The 21,400-nt window shown below is 40.8% G+C and overlaps 1 protein-coding gene across 4 annotated transcripts in view; it reads right to left on the bottom strand.

Annotated features, from left to right (window-relative positions):
* The window catches only part of GTF2E1 (general transcription factor IIE subunit 1), a 58,768-nt gene that overhangs the window by 13,433 nt on the left and 23,935 nt on the right, over window positions 1–21,400 (bottom strand). For all 4 annotated transcript variants that reach the window (XM_045294263.1, XM_004709792.2, XM_045294262.1 and 1 more), the window contains exon 3: window positions 4,905–5,106. In XM_045294263.1, coding sequence (XP_045150198.1) covers window positions 4,905–5,106 — 202 coding nt within the window. The remainder of the gene's footprint in view (window positions 1–4,904; window positions 5,107–21,400) is intronic.

The following is a 21,400-nucleotide window of genomic DNA, read 5'->3' as shown; positions in this document are numbered from 1 at the left end:
ACCACCACAAATAAGTGTTTTCCGATGGTCTTGGGCAACCTCAGTGAAAGGGTCATTCGCCCCCCAAGGAGGGGTCGTGAGACCCAGGTTGAGAACCACTACTAGTTGTTCAATCCATGCTAATCCCATCATTTAATCCATGCCTACCAGTTACTGCTGTCTTTTTTTTTTTTGCTCTGGCTGTCCCCACTGCCACTTTGTAAACCACTTTCTCCCACAGTCTTTCCTTGCAGTGTCTGTTCTTTCTACTTGTTCCATATCTCAATCACTTCTTTACCCGCCTCAGTGCTTGTCTACCTGCAGCCACTCTACTAGCTACCTGCTCTCCCACTTGGCGTCTAGACCTCCGAGGCATCTCTCTCTCTTTGCGAACACTATTTGCCTTGCTCTATTTTAAAGTCTCGTTACAACTGCCAATACCTTTCTCTTTCTCTTCTCTTTCCTTCTGCACTCGGTTCCTGCACCATTTCCTCTTTTTTTTCTCAATCTAACCCATATCTGAGCCCAGTGAGTTGCTTTTTACTTCCTGTCCCATGTTGTCTTCTTTTTTGTTTGTTTGTTTTTTTTCCCATGTTGTCTTCTATGGAGCTGTGCCACCGCCTTCCCTGGGATCTGACCCTGCATAGCCTGGCGGAGGCTGGCTTCTTGAATTTAGGTCGTCCTCAGCATTCACTGTCTTTCTCGTTCATCAATGATGCCTTATGATCACCTCTTACAAACCCCACCCACCACTGCCCTTCCTTCTCTTCCCCTTTGGAGTCTGCTTTATGTTTGCCTGCCCTGCAGTGTGGGTCCCTGAGCTAGCCATATGCCTTTTCTGTCTCTTTCCACCCACTCAGTGTTTCTCTAGCTCTGATGTGGCCAAGTAAACTCTTGTCTTCATCTGTCTCTCCTCCATCTAGACCCTTAAATGCTTCATTCACTCTTTCTGAGGCTACTGTTCCTCACTATATATAATTCTTGGCTCTCACTATATATATAAAATCCTCAACACACAGTATTCATGTATACGCTATCTTTAGAGTTAACATTCAAGACTATCTTCTAAAGGTTAGCAAGTGTTCAGTACTGAGATAGGTAGTTTATTGTGCCAACCTGGCAGATGAACATATGTGGGATTAATTGAAGGGTGGAGGGATAAATGGCTCGGTGAGCCTCGCCTTTGGATTTCTCAGGTCTCTTGCTTTCTGATGGTCGGACAAGGGTGCAGCTGCCTCAGCCAGTTCCCTGCTTCAGCTGACAAGGCTCACTTCCTGCAAGACATCCCTGAAGAGAAGCGGCATGGACCTACCCCGATGCAGCCCTGGGTGCTGAAGCACCTGTGTGGAGACCCTGCCAGCACTGAGATGCTTACACACTCACTGACTCAGCTTTCCTCCTGCAGTCGGTGTCATTGCGTCTGTTTTGTGAGATGGAGGAGGACTTTGTGGATTGGTGTTGGACATGTGGGTTAATGTTGGACTTGTGGATTTTGGTAGCACTAGGCTGGGATGTTTTCTTGATGTGCACTTAACCTTTATATAAAATTCTCTTATTCATGAGTTTCTGTGGATTTGTTTCTCTAAAGTTCCCAGACTAACACAAGTACTTTGCGTAGAGAAAAAGAGACTAGAAAAAGAACAGGAAAATTAAAATACATGTTTCCAAGAGACAACATTTTAAGTCTTCTGATTTTAGTACTCCCTTCAGAAACTCAAGATTGGTTTTATTCTAATTTGAGGCGGAGAAATTGGACTGTAAATCAAAATTTTAAATTTAGATTTTAAAAGAACATTAAAAAAAAGTTTTAACCATGGCATCTTGACTCCACAGACTCAATTTCTGCCTCCACCAGACACACACAAATCTAAATTACCAGAATATGTGGCACTAGAAAAAAATCGAGATGAGTGATACCTAAGTCTGCTCTATCTGCATATTTAGTGTCTTCCATGGAGAGAATGTGCATATTTTACTTGTGGATGACAAAAATGACATTACTGAAAATATTTCAGAACTGTAAGTTTTAAAAGATTTAACTCTTATTCAAGGGTAAGAAAGGTGTGAGATTTCAAAACTAAATTCTTAAATCTCTTTAAGGGATGTGTTAAAAAACAGAAGACAAAAAAGGAGGTTACAGTCAAGGACTTCCATTTAAATGATGTAAGAATGCCATTTAAATGAAGTAAGACTTTAAATATCATCAATGGATTGCCATGATGAAACCCCATCGACTGGAACACACTGTTAAACTAAGCAACAGTTCTGTATTGGCAGGCTCTGGTTCCTGATGTAGGAAAAGCTAGAATTTAATTGGTTACATAACTGTAACTAAATAATTGATTTTTTTGAATCAATGAATTACTATCATCTTTGAACTCCCATATTATTCTACTGATGCTTCACTTCTTGTACAAATAATGTGAACAGCCATTACACAATTTTTATAGTACAGTGAGTCTGAATCAACACCACTTGCAAGTTAACACACCTAGGCAACAGAGCCTGTCCAATGTTCTGTGGGACCACCTCAGCAAGTGTAACATCTTCTAACCTAGCTTCAATGGTCTTTGCCTGAATAAGGTAGAAACAATTGTCATTGTCCCTGGCAGGTAACTCCAAGTCTCCCAGTTTCTCTTTCCTGCCTCCATTTCCCCTTTCTGTTTCAGTCACCAAATTGTTAGAAATCCTCTTTGCTGATCAGTTTATTTCCTCTGATCCTTCTTAATATCTGTAGTCACCATTACTCCTGATGAGCACCAAGTGACTTGATACAGAAATGTCCTCTGGACCTCATGGGCAAGGAGACGTGGATACGTAAAATATGTAATTAAAGATCCTGGAATGAAAAGTGAGCTGCCGTTGGATGTGGATCTTAGAGGGAGATGTCAGTGATGGGGAATGAGTACTATTGTAGTGGATAACCAATAAACAAGACAAATGCTACAGTTATAGAAGGGGAACAAGAGCAATGCACCAACAAGACTATATCACATAGAAAAGAATCACATTTCAACATGAAATTTTAAGCCACAAACCAAAACCAAACAAAACTAGTTGCCATCACGTCAATTCTGACTCATGGCAACCCTTAAGATATTTTGTAGTTTTTTGAAATCAATTTTCCTCATTGGCTGCTGTGGCTATAGTATAACTTCATGGACAGAAAAAGATTAAGCAAACAGTAAGACAAAAACCAATTATTGTAGGAGACCAAATGGGCAGTAACAAAAAAGAATTACAGCATCCCAACCTTATTTGACCTACCAGCCCCTTTTCAGAACAGAATTCCACAGTGCCCCCTTGACAACTAAAAGCTACTATACCGCTCATAATCCAGGATAAAATATAGTATCTGGATTTGCACCCCATTGAATCATTCCAGTCACTTCCCCCCCCACACACACACCCAGGGTAAGGTATCATCCACTTTGGGAAACAGATGTGCTTGATCCTGACTACTTATCAACTGTGGTTCCTCCCTGTGCTTAGTGAATACTGATGGTTATTTGCTCTAAAGGACTCTAGAACATTCCCTAGCCTTGGAAGGTTCCTCTCAATTAGCCTATGCACCAGTCATGTGATCCTATTTCCTTTGCAGAGGGGCTGATTTAGAAATGAACATATGCAGTCACTTTGGCCAGTGAGAAAACACTGGGAGAACGGAGTGAAGAAGGAATTCTGAGATTGCTTTCTTCAGGTACAACAGGGAACAAAGGCATTCCTTTCATATGCATTTGAATGTTACTATCTGGATGTGATGCTTATTAAAGCATGGCCATCTTAGGCTAGCTCCTCTCATTCGTCCTAAGAGGACACATTCAGCAGAGAATAAAAATGTCACAAACCTACAACCTTGAGAATGTAATTGAACTGTGAAATTAACCAATCCTGAACTGCATTACTTCAGGATTTTGTTCACGCAAGGTAAGTTTTTCTTATTGTTCAATCGCTTCTAGTTGATTTTTGTTATGCACGACAAAAAGCAACCCAATAAATGGTGCCAGGCTGGAAAGTTCACAACGTGTACAGATATAAAATCTGCTGTACAGCTGGACTGTGTTTGACTACCCAAAAGGAACTTAATGTGATCGGGACTGCCCCAATTGATGATGCCCTATCAACACCAGAAGGAACTCAAAGTACTCCTATAAACAATAAAGGAAAAACCTAACTGTACAGGTACAACCTACTCATTATACAGAAGTGCATAGGTGGCCATAAACTCGACGCCCTCAGCTCAACCCACGGTCGAGGGGGAAAAAAAGGTTGCACAGGTGGAAAGCACGCCCTGACTCCAATTTTCATTTATGTTTTCAAAAAAAGACTATGAACCACTTCTTACAGCCTAGCAAAACTAAGGCTGCCTCTGCAATTAAAAATTCAGCTATACTGATTAAAACAGGGGGCACTGCTGTATTAACCCAAAGGTAACAATTTGCCTACTTTTTTCTTTTAATATACTTCAATTTTAAGGAAGTTGCATTTGAAACTAAGACAGACAAAAATTAATACTTAAAATAAAAAAAAAAACAAGAGTGCAGAAAGTTGTACTCTGTACAGAACTTCAACCTTCTAAAGGTGGCTAGGAAATTTCAAGTACTCTCAAGAGGCACAACCAATTTAGGATTAGCTAACAATCGGCTGAGTTGCAGCAGGTTCAAGCACAGGGAGTACTTGAAGTCAAACTTGACTATTTAAAGACGTTGCCTAAGGCGCATACTGTCCTGCATTCAATAAAACGAACTTCATCACAGGCCTCAGTTAATAAGACAAGCATGACAGAGCTTAGAATCTCCTGAACTATAAGCTTCAGTTTCCTGGTAAAATGCGCACTCACCGGCACCTGCTCTCCAAAGTACAAGTAATTAAAACTAACATGAAATTAAAAGTGTTCTTAATAAAGCCACAGGGCATAGACTCACCTTTGCTTCAAGGCTGGGATTTCTGTGGGCTCTGGTTCAAGTATTTCATAAGCCAAGTTCACATCCTCTGTTTCCCGAAGCAGTGCATAAATAGGCTCAATTTGTTCATTAAACCTTGCCAAAAGTGTGCGTGCATCCTTTTTGGGCATTGCTGATTCATCCTCTTCTACCTCTGTCTGACAAAAAGTACAGCGGAAAGTGTCTACAGAGAAAAGAAAAGTCTCTGGTCAGCCCACAATGATAGCCCAATTCAAAAACACAAACGAGAGAACAAAAATGAGGGAGAGGGGAGGCTGTGGAAAGATTAGAACTCTTGTAGATTGCTGGTGTGCTTGTACACGTGTATATCCATTATGGAATGCTATATGGTGAGTCCTAAAACTGGGCACAGAAATACCATACGATCCAGCAATATCCCCGCTGGGCATATATTCCAAAGAAGTGAGAGGCAGAACCACACAGATGTATGCTCTCTCAGGTTCACTAGCTGAGTCAGAACCACACAGATGTATGCTCAGTCCCGTTCACTAGCAAGCCGCTGGAAACAACCCAAATGCCCCTTCGCTGAGGACTGGATAAGGAAACTGGTACATCCATACAACGGAGTATCGTAAAAATCAGTGATGAAACCACGAAATGCCTCTGACACGGATGAGCCTGGAAAGCACAATGCTGAGTAAAACTAGTCAATTACACGAGGACAGATATTGTATGAGTCCTCTAATATAAGGATAAAAACCCAGACAAAGGTAGACTTCTGTTCTACTTTGCAATCTTCTAATGTGTTCTCCCAAGTGACAAGGTTTCCCTACTTCCCATGAACTACCCTGTTATTGGAACATCTTAGAAAACACGTCAAGAGAGGTAGCCTCACTCCGGCTGGGATCAGTTCCTCATGTTGCATGGAGAGGCAAGACCAATCAGTTCCAGCCATAGAACACAAATAAACAGATACTCCTACAAGAGTGATTAGTGTTTTAATCAAATCAAGAAGTGAGGAGACATGTCTACAGCAGAGAAGGCGATTACACTTCAGATAGAGGATAAGCCAAGTGCGATAAACTGCAATTGGGAAAAATGCTTAACATTCCTTATACAGGCCCCAAGGGGAGAATAAGCTCAGTATTATGTTCCTAATTGGTCACTTTTGACCTCGTTTCTATCCAACCCTTGTTGACTCCGGCCGAGTGCTACAAACAACTGAAACTTTCAGACTGTCCTTTAAAGGTGTCCGTCATAGGCCACACCAGAAGGACCTGAGTTGAAATCCCACTAAGCAACTTGGACTGTACCTTAAAATCACCAGTAGCAGATGTAAGAAACGGAGGTACTTCTGGACTTAACATTAATTGCCTTCGCTAGTGGGAGAAGCAGCAGGGATTATCTCCAGGTAATGAAATTGGCGGTCATGGCGTTTGGTTTGGTTGGGATCTCTTGCTTTGTGGGTGGCCAACAAATAGTGCCCCTAGACGAACCTGTATTTACTAATTTCATGCTCCCTTTGGTGTTTTATGACCCGCGTGAGTCTAATGGGCATGGTTCTGCCTCTGTAAACAAATGTTACAGAAAGTTTTGTCTTATCTTCAATCCTTGTGGTTTTGTGTAGTTAGTGAAAGTTTTGAATCTGTACAAGTCAACAATTTACTGTGGTCTAAAGAGCTGTACTATATAAGTTTGATTTCTTTCTCTCAGGTATCTTAAATTTTTTAATGATACTATTACCTTATGTCCCCATGGGCATGATTTATAATAGTCTTCAATAAAATGATAAAGATGTCTCTAAAATTAATCAGGGACATAGATAAAACCATAGATATATGAATGGATTTTGAGCTCACACTTAAATCTTGGCCCTAATCTAAAACCAAGTAGCTCTTAATGACAGGGCCCTACTCAGTACTTGACCTGTGGAGATCACTGAAGATACGGGTGGTGAAGAAGCTAGATGGCGCCTGGCTATCAGAAAGAGCAGTGTCTGGAGTCTTAAAGGCTTGTCTTCAAACAAGAAGCCATGTAAGTGAGGCAACACAGAAGCACACCAGGATGTTAATTAATAACACCCAAATCCGAAAGAGCTTACACTGGGGCTTAACACCCAGTTTGCAGAAGGCTACAGGTAATAGTGGAAGTCCAAAATCCATTTGCAGGCTTAATTCTCTCGTGAAATCCCTCCGACCACAGTTGAGGGATGTGAACAGCCTTGATATCTCAGGAAGAACTTTATAAAGTTGATTATGGCAGATGTAGTTAGGTTAAAATGTAACACCTTATATCACTTAATCTCGCATTTAACCCATTTTTTGTTGTTTTTTTTCTAATTTTTTAATATTTTCTGCTTTTCAAGTGAGGTTTCTTATTCTGTCACTGTTGATGGGTTATTTTGTTGGTTTGTTTTTATTCTTTGTTTTATATGTTTTCCTGTATAGAAAATCCAAAATAGGTAAATCTCTAGAGAGAGTAACTGAACCATTTATTTCTTAGGGGCATGGAAGGGGAGGCTGGGGAGAAATGGGGAGCCAACAAGGAGTACAAAGAAGAAGAAAATGGGTTAAAGTTGATTGTGGTGGTGATTGCACAACTCTTCTTAATATGACTGACCTATGTATGAACTGTGATTTATATGTCATTAAAACCATTTTTAAAAAGTCTCTGGTCAGGGAGGCTAAGTCCCCACGATAAGTCTTTAGCCAACAGTTTATACCAGAAGTCCCAAAACAATTATAAAAACCTTCAAAGATAGAGAAAACTCTAAAGGGATCAGTGAACACCCATGTGTTCATATAGGTCAGCGGTGCTCAACCAATGGGTCGCAACCCCTTTGGGGGTCAAATGACCCTTTCACAGGGGTCGCCTGATTCAGAGCAGTAGCAAAATGACAGTTATGAAGTAGCAACGAAAATAATTTTATGGTTGGGGGAGTCACCACAACATGAGGAGCTGTGCAAAAGGGTGGTGGCATTCAGATCACTGATCTAGATTTTCCAATGAACATTTTGCTACATCGATCACATCTGCTCTCATCATCAGAGGATCCCTGGCGTTGCTGTGAGATAAGCATTAGGCTTATCTTTGCAGAAGAAAGATGAGGCGGTCTGCTTCCATAAAGATTTATAGTCTTGGGAATGCACAAGAGGGTCGCTATGAGTTGGAATCAACTCGATGGCAGTAGATTTGTTTTGTTATTATTATCACATCTATGTTGATGCATTTCACAGTAATTTGAGCAAAATTTTAATCAAAATTCTAACATATCTGTACTCATTTCAAGCTAAATTCAATTACTTCACAGCTCAACATGCCAAGCTATACTCTTTCCCAATGGTTTTCTTTTAGTACATTACACGTTTGGGTATACGTGAGGGAAAAAGCAAATACTTTAAATGGCTATTTTTGTACATGGTCACAAGGCTACTGCTTCAAACATTAATCATTTATGTCTAAACAAATTTAATCAAGCCATGCTCAAAATAAAAGTTTTTGAAAACTTTAAAAGTTAAAACTTCTCCTTATATCTATGATTCATAAAATCTATGTGATTCATAAAGGATGGCTATGGGCGTTATCCATTGGGCTGCTAGCTGCAAGGTAAGCAGCTTGAAGCTACCAGCTGCTGCCCTGGATGGGGTGGGGTGGGGGTGGGGTGCTGAGGCTTTCTGCCCCCATAAAGAATTTCAATTTCAGAAACCCACTGGGGCAGCTCTACACTGTCCTATAGGGTCGCTATGAGTTAGAATCGAATTGATGGCAGGAAGTATATTCTTCACATCTAATTGGTAACTGATGATATTAATTTCTTAGCGATGAACCGTTCTTATCTCCGGTCATTTCACTAACCTAGGCCTGAGCAGTTTCCTAAACCTGGCCTTCACAAGGCGACTGTCCCTCTCCTATCCCAAACTTCCCAGCTGCTGCTTCCAGCATTTTGTCCCTTTGCTCTGAAGTCTGTCTGGTGTGTGAGTTCTCAAAATAGACGGCATCGTAGCTGCCAGAGAAACTTCTTTGTCTTTTATTGCTGAGAAAGATATGAAATTGCTTTAGATAATAGGAATACAGATGTTTTCAGGCCACCTAAAAAGATATATCAGAAGCCCATATATTGCAAATGCTTAGAGTTCGAGAGAAAGGTTTTGACTAGAAATTTAGATGTGAGATTGCAGTCATTGACTAGGTAAGAGTATCCAAAAGGCTTAAGGAGAGTAAAAACAGCTAGTCCAGCTATACAACCAAGGAAAGAGGGAACTCTTAAGAGACAGAAATGTTGCTAATTTCATCTGAGGGGTCAACTAAGCCCACATAAAGAACAACAGCTTATGTGACCAAAGATGGTAAATAATAAAATCTGAATCCCAAAGAGGGAAGGATATCAGAGCTTACATTGTGAATATCAGGTTAGCAGAAGGCTATGGATGATGGTGGAAGGCCCAAATCCATTTGCAGGTCCTTACATGGATGAAGCCCCTTCTGAACATAGTCGGGGGATGTGGATTGTGTTAAGGGCAGAACAGGGGCTCTGCCCTACCTGCTAAGGAAGTGAACAAAGGATCCTGTAAGAACTGCCTTAACCTTGAAGATAAGTCCAAGTGATTATCCTGACACAGGACTGTACTTGAAGATAATTCTGAGACCTATTGATCAAGAGCCACAGCCCAATGAAAGTCAAAAGAAACATTGTATGAGACTCAGGGATGAACCAAGCAACTGATTAAAAAACTGTAGAGTGACAACCCTTCCCTCTGGAAAGTGCCCTTTAGAAACTAGAAATATCCCCCAGACCAAGGTGCGCAAACTTTTGAGTTAAAGAGCCAATCCTGGCCCACACACAATTTAAAAATCATTTGACTGCCATAAACATTTTTACAAACCAATGAAATCGCCATTATTTGAATAATATTCTTTTAAAGTTTTCAATTTTACTTCAGAGCTGCCTATGGCTCAAGAACCAGTTTGCGGACCTCTTACATACCCTCTTAACTTTGGGCGGGGACGACAGGGACCCACTTCATTCCCTGAGCAGAGTGTTAGCTACACTTCAGACCTTTTGAAGTGATTACATACTTGAATAAAACTAGGGTCTAACTCTTTGCTGTTGTGTGCCCCTATGTAAGCTCAGCTTATCTCTGGACCCTGACAGACCACACAGGTCTGGGGCTTGCTAGTTCACCCCTGGACAAGCCGGAGCCGAACGTCACAAGTAGCCTTGCTATCAGAGAACATTTAAAGTCAATTATGGCAGATAAAGTTAGGTTAAATGTAATACCTTACCACTTCAACTCCTCTTTGACCCATTTTAAAGTTGTTTCACTTTTACTATTTTCTGCTTTCTTTTGGAGGTTTTTGTGTATTTTGTCTAGCCATTGTTTTTTTGTTTGCTTCCTATTTGGGTTTTGTATAATCGTCTGTACATGAAACCCAAGATAGGTGAGTCTACAGACAGAGCTGGATTGATGACAGCGTGGGGGCATGGCAGGGGAGGACCGTGAAGACGGAGAGTGCGCAACAGTGAGCACGAGAAGAAACTGTTCTGAACTTGACTGTGGTGATGATTCCACGATTAGTGATATAATGATTAAATTGTATAATATTTGAAATACATGGCAATAAGCTATTTTAAAAGAAGATATTGCTAATTTTTCAAAGTCTACCAAAACTTTAAATGACCCTTTATCTTTAATAGTAACAAATATTTAGTGACCTTGGCAAAAAAGATTTTAGTACGTATGCTACCTGCGATTATTTTCTAACTCCTAGGCTGCCTCAGTCTCTTCAGAAATATCAAGAATGTAATTCATGTGGTAGTTACAAATTAAACCTTGATTTAAAGGCTTAGAGCTTTGTTTAGTCTCATGGGACAATTGGTATAATATAGTTCACAGAATTCGTATTCTGCATACTGCCTGGAGTCATAAAAGTTTGCAAACAATCATGTAAGATACAACTACTGGAACTAAAGGGTGAGAAGGGAACACCAAAATGTCAGAGAAGAAATGAAGCTTCTGGGCTAATAGCCTACACAAGCCGTCATGACCTCATCTACCCTGAGACCAAAGAACAGGGCGGTGCCCAATTACCACTACTGACAGTTCTGACCAGAAGATGATCAGAAGATCGGGGCCATAAGAGATGCACCATGAGAGAAGGGGAGAAAAACAGTGAACAGAATTATAATTCTTTTTAAAAATCTAGACTTGAAGGCAGCGAGTGTTAGGAGAGAAGGAGAATATAAATAGGAAACATTGGGAGAAAGTGAGGTAACTGAAGTTACAAGGTAGGGATTTAAATCAATAACACAAAGTAAAACATGTAGGCATTCCTGAATAAAAAACTGATTTTCTCTGTAAACCTTGACCAATTCATAATAGAATTAAAATAAAGGGGAAAAGTCCAGACTTGCTGAACCAGCTGAAACTATCAAGCTGAGATAGATAGTCTTTAAGCCTTGAACCGAATGAATCTACCCTGAGATCACACAGCAAAATAACAGAGTGGCACACAAAATGAAGGATATTACCCAGAAGTACAGTGCTTTGCTCCAAATCCATCTATATGAGTTCAAAGGGTTGCATTTACTCTCCAAAACAAAATGAAAAGATAGGGGCAGGGAAATCAGAGAGTACTGGAACTAGAACACAACTAAAGGGAATATTGACACATTGTGGGAAATGTAATGAATATCATTGAACAATGTGCATAGGAATGGTCAAATGGGAACCTAATTTACTGTGTACATTTTCACCCAAAACATAGTAAATTATTTTTCCAATACACCTTTAAGGTTTATAAAAACACACTGATGGGGAATTTATGCTATTGAAAGCCAGGCCTTTACAGAGACTGTCAATGAGAACTAGATTACTTTGCACAGGTTAATTACCTAGTTCCCTAGTTTTAAAGATGATTTTTGAAAGAAGCAATCCCCCTTACTTAGGTAACTGGGTGCTTAATATATAAACATAAAAGCAAGGGCATGGATCGAAGCACAGCAGACTGCTAATACAAGGGGCAGCACTGTAGTTCTCACAGGAGCCTAGGTGGCATAGTAGTTTACTTGCTGAGCTGCAAACCACCAGGTAAACAGTTCAAAACCAGTAGCTGCTTTCTACTCCCATAAAGAGGTACAGCCTCGGAAACCCACAGGGACAGTTCTATGAGCCGGAATCTACCTACTCAATGGCAGTGAGCCTGGTTTTGGAGTTGGTAAGCCTCACATTCCATGTCTTGCATGCATCACAAATCAGCCTCCTCCAGGTAGAACACCAGGTATGCTTTCCTGCATATCCTCTGCCCAGAATGTGTCTCTTCCAGACTGTCACATAACTCATGTCACCTCAGTAAGGCCTTCCTTAGTCCAACCTTACCTAAAGTTTCAATACCATCCTCATCACAACAATCCAATCTTCCTTCCCAATCTGCTTTCTTGTTCTTTCCTTGGTTTTTGCAGCTATCCAATAAATGATGCTTTACTAATCTAGCTGGTTGATCATAAAACTTGTCATGTTATACAAAAATAGAAAAGATGTCTTCCCAAGTACTCCATTTCTTTTTTGAAGACAACATACATTCCAAATGCTAGCTTTATGTAAACAAATCAATATGCTGGTCGGTGTACCATTTCCATATAAAGCAGAAATGCTGTTACTTCTACACAGAATTAAAGTTCTACCATTATAATAGTCTTTTGATATAAATTTAAAGGCTTTTTGAATGTATTCGTTTTTTAAGGATTTCCAGATTTATCTGGTCATCACAATCTAAAATGGCCTATGTCAAATCATACTTTATGAAAATATGTGCATTTAAAATGTTTTGTCACTTCAAACGACAATGAAGCTAATGTCATACACTGACATAATCACATAAACTAGGAGCCCTGGTGGTGTAGTGGTTACTTATTGAACTGCAATCCACATGGTGGACAGTTTGAAACCACCTATAAACTGTTACAGGCTCAGAAACCCACACAGGGGTCATGAGTCAGCATTGACTCAATGGCAGTGAGTTTGGACTTTGTAATTTAATGGCATATACTACTGGTTGGCCTAGTACATGAAGTAAATAAAAAAGTTAGTAGTGCTCTAGTTCATACTTGCACAGTTTATTCCAAAAGTATGTCTAAACATGCTTCTGTAATCAATGGATGGCTGTGGGGAAGTTCTCCCTGGTAGCACATAGCATCTGTTTATAAGTTGCAAGTCTGGCAGTTCAAACCCACCAGCCACTCAGCGGGAGAAAGAAGCTGTATGCCCCATAAAGATTTACAATCTTGGAAATCCTATGGAGCAGTTCTACTCTATTGCTACTGAGTCAGAATTAACTCAATGGAACTGAATTTTAGTTTCCTTAGGATACCTTACCAAAAAAAAAAAAAAAAGTCCAATCAAAACTAACTTCTGAGGTATGTTGGGTCAGCTAAGAAAGTTATGACAACTGTTTTGGGATTCCAAAGTGGTGGTTGTTCGGTACTATGGATTTGGTTCCGACGGATAGCAACTCCATGTACAAGATAAGGAAACGTGGCCTGGTCCTGCACCATCCTCATCATGGTTCGGTCTGTGCCCATTGTTGCAGTCACTGTGTCAATCCATCTCCTGGAGGGACTTCCTCTGTCTCACCGCCCCTCCACTTTACCACGCACTGGTCGCTCCTGAAAATATGTCCAATTTACTTTATAATCTCCTTAACGGGCACAAGATAATCATGGGAGCTTGTGATGAAGAAGGATTAAGAAAACTACCAATTACTCCCATGAGGAAAAAGTCTAGCCAAGTAGCACCAAGGAATTTTTTTCCCATCACAACAATGTGCTTGGTACATTCTTCCAAGGTACCAGGGCTGCTCTTGGGAGAATTCCATTGGTAAACCATATCCTGTCCACTCTACAGTGCTGATCTTGACTCTCTTATTCCCAAACTCAAAGAACATTAAAAGGACACACTATTTGAATCCCTTGAGCAGGTAAAAACTGCCATTTTGATGTGGCATAACCTGAAACACAGAATTCTTCAGGGTAGGGTTGAAGAGATGAAAACTTCACCTTTAGAGATGAATATACCTGGATGGAGGATATGCCAAGGAACAGATAGTTTCACATTTTGATATTTTTATTTAATAAAGACTTTTTTACTTGCTCTCATATATGGATATTAGTATTATCCGTGCAGTTCCCTAATTCTTGTTCACATCTTATGTCAGGCCCAGATGGATGGGGTGAATCATGGCCACTCTAGTTGAAAGGGACCCTGTCTCGATGTTGTACTTTGCAATTATAGCAGCGAACACTTAGGCACCTTAACAATGAAACTCCCTCGTCAAGTAGGCAGCCTTCCTGGAAAGGGAAGGCTCTGGAGTCCATTAGATGACAGCGGCTTGGTGAAGGCAGCTCTAGGTGAAGCTATCAAAGCAGCGAGGATCGGGGCCCCAGCTATCACCTGCATCTCTCTCAACTGCTCTCCCCTCTCATGTGAAGATGAGGCTAGTGTGTGCTCCCTCAAAGAACATTCTGTGGTGAAGTACATCAGATATGTGGGAAAATCCCATTACCTTTCAATTCCACTTGCCCACAAACTTTTAACTTGCTGATGTGGATTGGTTGAAAGTTTACTGAGCAAATCCGTTTTATATCAATACTTCCTACATGTTTTTGCTTCCTCTCATTCATTGCAATCCCTTCTATGTAACATCACTTGCTCCATTTTCTCACTTTTGTTTCCTGTCTCCATCCCTCCTTCCTTCTGGCCTAACTCTTCTGAGCTTTGTCCATGGGTGAAAGTGGTCCTTTTTAACCCAAATGGTTGATTATTCTAAGGTGTGCCTACCTCACTAATGTTACTATTCTCCTTTTATACCTGTCTATTGTATGGCTGAAAATTGAACCATGGGAGCGGGTTCAGTTCCAGACCTGAAGGGTGACGAAAGACCATTGTCTCAGAGGTTCCACGAGTCTCTCTATCTGACCAATAAGCCTGGTCTTGTTTTATAATTTTGAGTTTGCTTCATATTTTCCTATCACTCTGTCTTGGACTTTCTACTGTGATCCCTTTCAGAGCAGTTGGTAGCAGAAGCTGGGCACCATCTAGTTCTTCTGGTCTTAGAATGATGTTTCTGTGGTTCATTTGTTTACTATTTCCCTGTGTCTTCAATTTTCATTTTCTTCTTTCTCCCAGAGAGGCAAGACCAATGTTGCACCTTAAATGGCTGCTCATGAGCTTTTAGGACTACGTTAGGCAACTACTCACCAAAGCAGGATGCGGAACACTGTGTTTGTGGGCTATGTTTTGCCCACAAATTGTCCTTAGTGTTCTCCAAAGCTATGGGCCTGGTGCCTCAGACCCAGTGAACTTTTTGGAACCTCCTAGTACTGCACTGCTTGCCTGGGGATTCTTGATGTGCTAACATACTAAAGACTACGACATTGTACCCTACTGTTGCATTTCTCAATCACTGGGCCACAACACCTTTCTTTCACTCCATAGCTATTACCAACCCACAAAATTGGCATTCTATATAATTTGGGTTCATGAAAAAATAGAATTTCCCAAGCATTTTAAGAACTGACAGGTTTGTTACTTTTTTATTTTCCAAGTAAATATATCTTGGGGAGGGAGAACACTGTTGGTACCATCGTTTCATCAGAGGGCAATCTCAGAAGGCAGCCCTTTCACTTGAAAAAATTAAGTTTTGTTGACAAAATAAAATGGGTGGGTGGGGGAAAGCATAGCATATAGCTATAAAAAAACTAAATTCTAGCCTCTTTGGGTAACTTTCCAGAAACATATGGCTTAATTTCGATTGAATATGAATAACTACTGGGGGTCTAGTTTTCACTTCTCAGATGTATAGCTTGTCTATTACAGTTGAGAACGATGAAGAGTCTGAAGTTATATCCTATTTGCAATACTTGCAAAGGACAAGAATCCTGGGTCAGAGACAAAGAACTTCATTACACAGGACAATAGCAGTAGCCAGTGCCAGCATCTGCCCTATGCCCTTACTTACCCTCCACCCCGAAAAAGGCCCAAGCAACACCTGCACACACAAAGGACTGTCCTACAGGGGGAAAGCTCAAGCTTATGGGTCCTAACACTGTTTAAGTGGGTACCAACAAGCCTGCTATTGCTTAGAGGAAGTCACTCTCTTCATTCTACTGGGCAGCAAAGAAACCTGCCCTTTGCTCAGAAAGGACACACTATCTCTAGCTTTCAAAGGTAATCACTGTACTAGAACCCTTGAAACAGTCCAGAGAAAAGGCAGTCAGAGGCCTCTGCTTGGAAGACATGCATAAACATGAGACCCAGAATCGTCTCCCGGCAATTAGATCCCTGGCATACATCACAAGAGGAAAAGCCAGCCTGACATCTCTGGGTCCCACATCTATCACAAAAAACACAATTATAAATTGAGAACCTGCATGTCAAAAGCCAAATGCAGAAATTCTGATTTTTCTTCCTAGCGCCTTTGGCATTGTGGTAAAACAATGTTAGACCAGCAGCATTTTTATGAATTCCATAAAGCATTATACAAATGCAAATCAGCTTTCCCCCAAATAAGTAGAGGTTTGGGAATGGCAGACCTCGGCATGACAGCAGAGGATGGCTCAGTGCACTCACCCTGCCCACAGCTCCGTGCCACTGGTCAGGTGGTGTATGGACAGACACAGGCCTGCCAGGGACCAGGAAGAAGCACAGTACACAGTGTTTGAAGTTTAAAGAAGATAATGTTACTTCCAGCTGAGGGCACAAGGGCTGGCTTACAGAAAAGATGAGTCTTTTGAGATAGAATTTAGAAAATAAGCAGTCAGATAGAAATCAAGGAAGGGGAAAGAAGGCATTCTCGATCACAGCTAAAGAAGTAGGTGGCTGGGAAATGACACAGAGCTGCAATTTCAGTGTGACAGGTACAGACTTAGCAAAAAGAGTAATAGCAAAACAATGAAATTAAGACAAACTGAGTGGTCCTAAGTGGTCTTGTACACCAAGCCTCATCCTGACAATTTTTTAGAAGGAGAAAAAGACATTAAAAGATTTTAGGGAGAAACATGAGGTCATCAAAATGAATGATTTGCAAATATTGATCTGCCACAGTGGCTTGAGATGCACTTCCTCTAACCCAGTCCGTAACTGCAGGTTCACATAAAAATCACTGGTGGGATTTTTAATTAATGCCTGGACCCCACACCAGAGATGCGTATTCAGTAGGGCTGGAGTGGGGTCCAGGAACGCGAATTTTTGAAGTACCACAGGAATTCTAATGCACACCCCTGGTGCAAAGTTGCTGTTAGGTAATCAATATGATAAACATCCCAACTCTTGTCACATCCCAAATGTATTCAGTTTGCCAGAAAGATCAAAATATATCCAGTTTCGGATACCTAACAGGCCTAACAAGCCCTTGGAAGGAGGGAGGAAAAATATTGTCTAGAAATAGATATTTCTAAACTATACTTAGGGTCATGTATTTAGCAGCATATGAATGTCCCAATTCTGCGCTGCTCACAACATGCACGAGAGAAGGGGGTGAAACGGAAACTCAGAGCACTGCACCCTCTCTCCCTTCCCACGTGTAAGACCACCACGGAAATGCGGCACAACTCCACAACAGCCCTCCGACATGTGGGCGAGACCTACGAACGAGGCAGCAGAGGGGACTGAAGCTGGCATCAATGCTTCCGGTAAAGCTTGCTCAGTGATGGAAGTAGAAGGAAAACTTTGTTCAATGACAACACATTTGTTGAAATATCTAAATTTACAAACCACAAATTCACTGAGGAAGCGGCTTCACAGAGTTTCCCATTTTCCCCCATCACTACAAAGCCTGTGTTATGACATGCAAGAAAATGCAAGTGCCAAGCTTACTGGGTCATAGCTTGGTGGTGGTGGTTGTGGTGGGGAAGGGTGAGGTGGTACCACAAAGCCTGAATTCAAATCTTAATTGATCTGAGTCAAAAAACTGGCTTGAAGTCATGGTGCCAACCTGAATTACATCTGACCTATCATCCCTATCTGCTACAATTCAGCAAACTTTTCCCACCTAGATACACCCAAACTCACTGCCATTAAGTCGACTGCAATGAATAGCAACCATATAGGCCTGCCTCTGGGTTTTTAAGACTGTAACTCTTCTATCGGAGTAAAAAGCTTCATCTTTCTCTTGCACTAAGGTTGATGGTTTCAAACTGACAACCTTGCAATTAGGAGCCCAACACATGTAATCACCATGCAACCATGGTGTGTGTGTGTGTGTGTGTGTGTGTGTGTGTGTGTGTATGTGTATATATATACACATATACACACACACACACACACACACACAGGCTTAAAAAAAAAAGTAACAAAATGAGAATGGTTTTGCAACAAAGATTTAATTGAACAAACATTAGGTGCCTATCACATACCTGGCATTTATTCACCTGATTCTGAACGCATTGTTTGCCAGAAAGGTCAAAATATAAAATATTCAGTTTCAGATATCTAACAGGCCTAACAAGCCCTTGGAAGGAGGGAGGAAAAATATCTTCTAGAAATAGTTATTTCTAAACTATACATAGGGTCATTTATTCAGCAGTATGTGAATGTCTCAATTCTATGACTTGGGAATCTTCCAAGGAAGTTAGTGCTTCAAAATGAGAAAACAAACAGAAGGCTAATTGCGGTGGTAAAGGGAGATGAGAAATGAAGAGTAAGGGGGAAAGTTCTGTACATCTTAATTTCAATTTCCTCTCAAAATAAGAAATGCAAAAAAAGAAAAATCATAAAAGAAAACACAAGAGGGAGAAGACTAGGGACAAAGGAAAAAGAAACAAAATAAACTCCAACAAATTAAAAATTTTGATTTTTCTTTTTTTCCTTTTTTGCTGCACACATAAGCAGGAGACAAGACATCTTCTGACATACTTTAAGCATATTGTCAGGAGAGACCGGTCCCTGGAGAGAGACATCATACCCGGTAAAGTGGAGGGGCAGCGAAAAAGAGGACGGCCCTCACGGAGACGGATTGACACAGTGTGCGGCTGCAACGATGGGCTCGAGCGCAGGCACAATGGTGCGGATGGTGCAGGCCCAGGCAGTGTGTTGTTCTGTTGTACCTAAGGTTTCTATGGTCGGAACCCACACAATGGCACCTAACAACAACAGTATGCCCTGGTGGCCCAGTGGTTAACTTGCTCCTCTAAAGTGAGAAAGATGTAGCACTCTGCTTCTATGAAGAGTTACAGCACTGGACACCCCATGAGGCAGTTCTACTCTATGAGGCAGTTGCTTCAAATTGGAAATTTTTAACAGCAGTGGGTTTGATTTTGGTTTTGATTCTACTGGCCAAGGTCTTCCAGTGAACTGCCTCAAACATGCTACCCATGCTGGCAAATGTGCTCGTCTTAATTATGGGAGTATTCAGTCAAGGGAACAAGTAGATGCAAATAAAACCAAATTGAAAAAACGTTTCCTTTTTAGTTTGACAAGAGGAAAATGCTTTGGAAATGTATCATAATCAAAGAAAAGGACAGAGATATGAAACTATAAGCAAACATGTATGAGTAAAACCCCCCAAACTAGACATTATTTAGGATTGTACTTTTCTGCCTTTTGCTCTGGTTATCAACAATGAGTAGATCACCTTTTAGTACCTGTAATTCTAGAACCAGAGTTTTGTTTAACTAGAATAATATCATTAGCCATTTTCCCACCCACACCCCCAAGAAAGATGACTGAAAGGTAAGCCCACGTGCTTTGTTGGCCCGGCTGCTGCAGGACTGTTCCAGGGGACTCACTGCAGACTAGGTCGCTACAGCCAGCCAAGGAAACAGGAAGGATTAAGTATCTGCTGCTGCACAGCCTTGCCCAGGGAAAGCACACTTCCAACACTACCTTCCTAACTCTACCCACCAGTTCTCTTCTGAGAGACTTTCATGTAGGTCATGCTCTATTATTGAGAAGCAGTCAATGAAAAAACAAATAAATAAATAAATAAACAAATGAAGGAATGAATGAATAAATAAATAAATAAATAATCAGGCACTGATTAATGTCAGAGGGGAACAAAACAAAAAGCAGGGGAGGGAAGAAATAAGGTGAAAGGAAAGGGGTAGAGAACTTCTCTCATATCATAAGCATCTGAGCAGTGACCTCACAATGTTTGGCAAGAGGAAACAGGATGAGCAGAGGCAGTAAAATGAAGGCCTGCCTGGCACCTATTGACAAGGCACAAGTAACATGACTAGGGTGGCGGCTGTGAAGGGGAGTGGAGGAGAGAACTGGAAACAAAATTCAGAAATAAAGTAAAGGGAAGATCAGGTGAAAGCCCTGGTAGGTTCTATCAATCACAACTCTGACTTCTCTGAGTGAGCAGAGAAGTCTTTGTAGAATTTTGAACAATAAAGTGGCATGTTCCAATGCGTATTTTAAATGGACCAATGGTCTCTATGACAATAAGAATGGTGGAAAGGAAACTAGCTAAAATAGTACAAAATCTAAAAATTAATAATAACTCAGATAACTTTCCTAAGGAAGCCTATGAAAACAATTCAAATAGAAGTTTGTTTTTCATTCACCCTCATTCAAAAAGCTTCCAAGACAACAAAAGAGCTTCACTGTTACATGTTAAAACCATGTAAACTAGGGCCAAAACTCCTAGACTTTTAGTGGCTTACAGACAGAACTTTCAGGTACACATGAACATATGGAGTTAATTTTGCCACTACACATTCCCAACCACCATTAATCTAAAGCACCACATTTGAGCACTGTAAAACAGAAAAACTAGGTTTGTTCATTGTAGTCTATCTAGAACCTTCCAAAAGCATTCAAAATGTAAGTGAGATGAGGAAGCTGTAAAGTTATTCCTGGACTATTTCTTGAAATTATTGTTTTCTTATTACTTTTACATTATTTTAAAATATTCTGACAGAAATATATGTTAAAATGCTAAGTCTCAAAAGTCAACTTCTACTTATCTACCTTCAAATTTTATTTTCATGAAGCAAATTGCTTGAGTTTAAGTAGGCAAAGGGGTATGCATTAAACTGTTTATCACCCTGTTCAGCCCACCACTGAATCATTCCACAGGAGAAAAATAAAGCTTTCTACTCCCATAAAGAGTTATAGTCTTGGAAAGCCACAAGGCAGTTCTATCCTGTCCTACAGGGTTGCTATGAGTCAAAATTGACTTGACAGTAGTATGTTATTACAAATATAAAATGGTAATATACAGGACAGCACTGAAGCTACAGCTCAGGGAGAGGGACACGTCTGATCAGAACAAACAGGAACAAATGAAAGCAGAGGAAGAGAGAGTGGAACACATCCTGGCCCACAAGTCTTGAGGACAATATTACTGCTCAGAGCAGCCAATCCACAGAGCTGACCATATGGCCGGCCGCACTATGAAAAACGACATCCCTCACTGACCCATAGCTCTGTAGGGGACAACAATGGAGACACAGTGTGGGAATTCTGCCCGATCTGATCTCACCACACCAAGGCAAAACACTAAGGTCGTGGAACAGAACA

The sequence above is a fragment of the Echinops telfairi genome, unplaced genomic scaffold (genome assembly GCF_000313985.2).
Source record: "Echinops telfairi isolate 266 unplaced genomic scaffold, ASM31398v2 ScPeMD7_3509;HRSCAF=4178, whole genome shotgun sequence".
Taxonomy (NCBI): Eukaryota; Metazoa; Chordata; class Mammalia; order Afrosoricida; family Tenrecidae; genus Echinops; species Echinops telfairi.
The sequence above is the reverse complement of the archived record's forward strand: the minus strand, read 5'-3'. Positions and strand labels throughout refer to the sequence as shown.